This window comes from Vigna umbellata, chromosome 3 (assembly GCF_029865625.1).
Source record: "Vigna umbellata cultivar VRB3 chromosome 3, Vumbellata_1.0, whole genome shotgun sequence".
NCBI lineage: Eukaryota > Viridiplantae > Streptophyta > Magnoliopsida > Fabales > Fabaceae > Vigna > Vigna umbellata.
In genome coordinates, this window is record NC_142167.1 from 23895318 (window position 1) to 23901529 (window position 6212).

General features: G+C 45.2%; 1 protein-coding gene across 1 annotated transcript in view; it reads left to right on the forward strand.

Annotated features, from left to right (window-relative positions):
- The first annotated feature begins 266 nt into the window (after nt 1-266).
- LOC148202009 (uncharacterized) overlaps nt 267-6212 on the forward strand; it is a 6197-nt gene continuing 251 nt past the window's right edge. The window contains exons 1-5 of the mRNA XM_088109506.1: nt 267-1354; nt 1762-2019; nt 2113-2272; nt 2381-2731; nt 3038-3380. Coding sequence (XP_087965632.1) covers nt 267-1354; nt 1762-2019; nt 2113-2272; nt 2381-2731; nt 3038-3380 — 2200 coding nt within the window. The remainder of the gene's footprint in view (nt 1355-1761; nt 2020-2112; nt 2273-2380; nt 2732-3037; nt 3381-6212) is intronic.

A 6212-nucleotide genomic window follows, 5' to 3' on the forward strand; every position in this document is an offset into this window, starting at 1 on the left:
TGTAGGTTATGAGTGCACTATGTTTTTGCTGTGTGCTTGTTATGTGTTTAATGAGTTATTGTTTTAACTCTTGAACATTACTAACGCTCGTTTTTCTCTGGTCCAGAGAACTAATGGCGCCTAGACTCCCTCCTCCTCCGCAACCGAACGAGTCTGATACGTCCAGCAACACTAGGTTGTTGGAAACAGTTGTTGAGAGACTGCATCAACAAAACACAACATTAATGGAGCAGAACGCCACACTGATGCAGCAAAACCAGGCCGCTATGCAGAGTTTGGAGGCCTCTCGTGGCAACTCTGAAACAACACAAAGACAATTAATGGAGATCCTAGCTGCTACCAGACACACCCCGGGAGCGTCTTCTTCCAACGCTGCCCCGCCTGCCGCTGAATGGAGCTTGGAGAGTTTCCTCCAACATCATCCGGCTAAATTCAGTGGAAAATGCCTTCCTGATGAGGCGGACCAGTGGCTGAGAGACATGGAGCGTATTTACAATGCTAAGAGGTGTCCAGATGAAAGCCGCTTGGCTTTTACAGAGTACTTGCTGACTGGTGAAGCTAGCCACTGGTGGACGAGTATGAAAGCCATCTTAACGGACGCTCAGAATCCCATCACCTGGGCGGTTTTCAGAGGCAAATTTTATGAGGAGTACTTCCCAGATAGCGTTCGTTACGCTAAGGAAGTTGAGTTTCTGCAACTGGCGCAAGGGGCAAAGTCAGTGTCGGAGTATACCAACACCTTTAAACATCTTCTGAGGTTCAATACGATGGCCACCAGTGAGGAGTGGCAGTGCAGGAAATTTGAGAATGGGCTGAGGAGTGACCTGAAAGTATTGATATCAAGTTTGTGTATCCGGTCGTTTCCTGCTATGGTTGAGCGAGCCAAGGTTTTGGAGAAGAATATGGCAGAGGCGGAACGGTTGAAGAGGCAGCAACAGGTGAGTAGGGGACCGATCGTGTCCAGGGGAGGAGCTGTTCAGAGGAGACCTCCTTACGCTCGTCCAAACCAGCCTTCTCAGACGAGCGGATCTCAAGCAGTAGTCCCTGTCGGACAGTCTGGACAGGGAAGTGTAGTTTGTTTCCGGTGCGGAGGACCGCATTATAGGTCTTCATGCCCTCAATTGGTGGGAGTAAAGCACTGCAACCGTTGCGGAAGGAATGGGCACTTGGATCACGAGTGCAATATGAGTGGGCGTGCAGTGATGAGGCCGCCGAATGCTGGGAGGAATCAGCCAAGAGGAGGACGAGCCCAAGCGAGTGGGCGAGTGTATGCTATAACGAGCGCTGAGGCAGCGAGCTCAGGTAATCTCATAATTGGTGAATGCATGCTGTTTGGTAGATCGTGCTGTGCTTTGTATGATTCGGGGGCAACACACTCCTTCATCTCGAAGGCGTGTGTTGAAAAGCTGGGATTAGAAGTGAGCGAGATGCAGTTCGATCTGGTGGTGTCTACCCCAGCAGCTGGTGAGGTTAGGACGTCCACTATGTGCGTCAAGTGTCCTATAGAAGTGGAAGGGCGTAAGTTTAAGGTTAGCCTCATCTGCTTACCTCTTCAAGGTTTGGAGGTGATTTTAGGAATGGATTGGTTGACTGCCAATCGCATTCTTATTGATTGTGGAGCGAAGGAATTGATCTTCCCTGGTGAAGAAGAAGAAGTTCTTTCAGTGACGCTCGGCCAACTGAAAGAAGACATTATGGAGGGCGCCAGCTGTTTTCTCATTATGACGCATGAAGATGGAGAAGTTAGGAATGCGAATTTAGGACGATCGTCACTAGTGGCAGCAATGGACGATCGGTTGTGGATGAATTTGCGGACGTTTTCCCGGAAGAGATACCTGGACTTCCCCCTCATCGTGAAGTGGAGTTCACCATTGATTTGGTGACGACAGCGGCTCCTATCTCGGTTCAGCCATATCGAATGTCGCCTGCTGAGTTAGCTGAACTCAAGGAGCAAATCGAAGAGTTGATAGAGAAGAAATTCATTAGGCCGAGCGTATCACCCTGGGGAGCGCCCGTGCTGTTAGTAAGGAAGAAGGATGGCAGCTCTCGGTTATGTATAGACTACAGGCAATTGAATAAGCTGACCATCAAGAACAAATACCCATTGCCAAGGATAGATGACCTGCTGGATCAGTTGCATGGGGCTGCAGTGTTCTCAAAGATTGATTTGAGATCCGGGTATCATCAAATCAGGGTTAAGGAGGACGACATCCAGAAGACAGCATTCAGGTCTCGCTATGGGCATTATGAATACGTGGTGATGCCTTTTGGAGTAACGAACGCTCCAGCCGTGTTCATGGAGTATATGAACCGCATATTCAGGCCTTATTTGGATAAGTTTGTGGTCGTCTTCATAGATGATATTCTCATCTATTCCAAGAACGAAGACGAGCATGAAGAGCATCTTAGACTTGTGCTTGGAGTGTTGCGAGAGAAGGAGTTATATGCCAAGTTGTCTAAGTGTGAATTCTGGATGAAAGAGATTCAATTTTTGGGTCATGTGGTGTCGGCTGGAGGCATCTCGGTAGATCCAGCGAAAGTGCGAGCGGTACTGGAATGGGAGAGTCCGCGTTCGGTCACTGAGGTGCGTAGCTTTGTTGGACTGGCGGGCTACTATAGACGTTTCATTGAAGGTTTTGCTAAGATAGTGGCGCCGCTAACTCAGTTGACTCGTAAAGACCAGCCGTTCGCCTGGACCGATCGTTGTGAGGCCAGTTTCCAGGAGTTGAAAGTGAAATTGACGAGCGCTCCAGTGTTAGTTATTCCAGACGCGTCTAAACCTTTCGAATTATATTGCGACGCCTCTCACCAAGGTTTGGGTTGTGTTTTGATGCAAGAGAAGCGAGCGGTGGCTTATGCGTCTCGTCAGTTGAGGATTCACGAAAGGAATTACCCAACGCACGACCTGGAGTTGGCAGCGGTCGTTTTTGCGCTGAAGATTTGGAGACATTTCTTGTATGGATCCACGTTCCAAGTCTTTAGTGATCACAAGAGCCTCAAATATTTATTTGATCAGAAGGAGTTGAACATGAGGCAGAGGCGTTGGCTAGAATTTCTGAAAGATTATGATTTTGAGCTGCTGTATCACCCTGGGAAAGATAACGTGGTAGCGGACGCTCTAAGCAGAAAAGTGGTGCATGTGTCGTCCATGATGGTGCGCGAGTTGAGTTTAGTAGAGAGTTTCAGAGATCTAAGGTTACAGTTTGAGTTAGAGCCGAGCAGCATCAAGTGCTGTAACCTTAGAATATCTAGCGATGTGTTTGATCGGATTAGAATGAAGCAACGTGAGGATGAGGAGCTGGTGAAGATTTTAAGCGCGCTCGGTTCAGATCAAGCTAAGGGGTTCAATACGGGAACGGATGGCATGTTGCGTTATCTGGGTAGGACGTGCGTTCCAAATGATGGCGAGCTGAAGAGAATTATTCTGGAGGAAGGTCATCACAGCCGTCTTAGCATGCACCCTGGCATGACTAAGATGTATCAAGACCTCCGGAAATCATTTTGGTGGCCTGGAATGAAGAATGATGTCGCTCGTTTTGTGGCATCCTGCTTGACTTGTCAACGTGCAAAGGCTGAACACCAACGACCAGGCGGCTTACTTCAACAGTTGGAGATTCCTGAATGGAAGTGGGACAGCATCTCCATGGATTTCGTGACCCATCTACCACGCACGGTCAGAAATCATGACTCGATTTGGGTGATCGTGGACAGACTAACGAAGAGCGCCCACTTCCTGGCCGTAAACTTGAAGATGTCGATGTCAAATTTGGCCAAGTTATATATTAAGGAGATCATTCGTTTGCATGGAGTGCCTTCAAGTATAATTTCTGACCGAGACACGAGATTCACATCTCGGTTTTGGCAATCTTTACAAGGCGAATTGGGGAGCAAGTTGCAGATGAGTTCAGCATATCATCCTCAGACGGACGGCCAGTCTTTACTGAGGACGTGCGTCCTAGATCACTTGGGCGCCTGGGATGAAGTTCTACCGCTCGTGGAATTCACGTACAACAACAGCTTTCAGGCTAGCATTGGAATGGCGCCGTTTGAAGCACTCTATGGGAGGAAATGCCGAACGCCACTTTGCTGGTTCCAAGATGGGGAGAACGTGCTAACTGGACCTGAGCTCATCCAGCAAACGACCGAGAAAGTTAAGTTGATTCAAGATAGATTGAAGACGTCCCTGAGCAGACATAAATCATATGCGGATAGAAGAAGAAGACCTTTGGAGTTCGCTGCAGGAGACCATGTATTCCTTCGACTCAACCCGATCACTGGAGTAGGCAGAGTCGTTCGTTCAAAGAAACTATCACCCAAGTTCATGGGACCGTACCAGATTTTGAAGAAGATTGGACCAGTGGCGTATGAACTTGCCTTGCCTCCTCAACTATCAAATCTTCATCCAGTCTTCCACGTTTCCCAACTCCGGAAGTACATAGCCAACCCCTCTCATATATTGGAGTTGGAAGACGTTCCCAACTCCATGATTCCAAGCTAGTTTCTGAGTCAAAAAGAGTGTTTTTAGTATCAAAATTAAATATCAAATAACGGTAAATTTAACCGTTATCAACATACTTAGATTAGGAAATGAAAGTTGAACAACTCTTTGAGTGTCATGAAGTGAGTGAGGAGAGAAAGGTCACATTGGCCACTTTGAGTTTCCAAGGGAATGCCATGTATTGGTGGACTTCCCTTGTGAGAGAAAGAAGACTTTCTAATTTTCCCCAAGTCACCTATTGGAATGACTTAAAGAGTGCCATGAGAAGAAGGAACATTCCCTCATATTATCATAGGAAGCTAATGGACAAACTCCAAAGGCTCCGACAAAGAGCCATGACCATAGACAGCTCTGGGCAAAAGATGGAGCTCTACATGATGAGGGTGGGAATTAAAGAGGAAGAAGAGACCACCATCTCTAGGTTTCTAAGTGGTCTCAATCTTGAGATTAGAGATAAAGTGGAATTGTTGCCTTTCCAAGACTTAAATGACTTGGTACAAATTTGCATTAAGGTAGAGCAACAACTATTGAGAAAAGGTTTGAAAACTATCCACTCTAGCTCTAATGTAAAAAGAGACTTTAAGAGGAGGGAAAATAAATCAAAAGAGAGGAGCCTCCTAGGAAATTTGAGAAACCCAAAGATGGATCAACATCCTCCAAGCGCACTAGTGATATTGTTAACCCTCGACAAGTATAACCGAATCGCATCAAGTAATAATAAATCGTAAGACCAAGTATCGTTTCCTGAAGGACTCACGGCCTAAACATTTATGTGATTTGTTGATTATCTTAGACTTTGTACTAAAGAATATTGTTGTTGAATTATGCAAAAATAAACATGAATGCAAGGTTTTGATCAATGGACTTGAACAATGCAAAAACAGTTGATGGATAAAATGAATGATTATGTTGTTGGGGTTTACCAATTCATCCTATCCACTCTCATGTATTCAAGAATTCGTCTTTCTTCATTAATGTTAATGCCACTTTCTAAATTACCTTAAACCCAATGTCTTGGTGAAGAAAGCCTACTCCTAATCACTAGTTTTCAATGTCTTGTCTCCCTAACAATTATTCATGCATTACATTCGCACAGAAGCTTAAAGGCAACCAACCATCATATCCCTATGTCTAGGCAATACTACTATTTGGAGAATTTTTTTATGTCTAGATATATCTATGTGTCCAAAAACATAATATCAATGATCATGCAATTGAATGAGTTAAACAAAGCATTCATAGAGTATAGAAGAAAACCCTAACAATTAATGAAAGAAAGCATATAAATTAAAGAACAAATTCAATACATGAGAGTTTCAAAGGATTACAATGGTTCCCCAAAAACATTGAAGGTTTAGTTCACCATAATCATGGTGAAACTAGATGAAAAACAATGAAAGAATGAAAGATAGAACCCTAGAATTTGAAGAGTGGAGCTTGAGCATCCAAAATCCTCCTCCAAGGGGTGAAGAAAGTGTATTCTGCTTCGTTCCAGCCAAAGATGACTGACCTAGATCGACTAAAACCTTATATATTATTCTAAAAATTACAGAAAAGTGGCCCAAGGCCCATAAAAATGACGCTCAACGGTAAATACTGCTATGCGGTAAATACTGCTGTGCGGTAAATACCGCTCAGCGGTAAGTGCGCGTTCTTCTATTTGACACTCAGCTGCATTTTTGCCCCTCAGTGGTGACTATGGGACCTCAAGAAC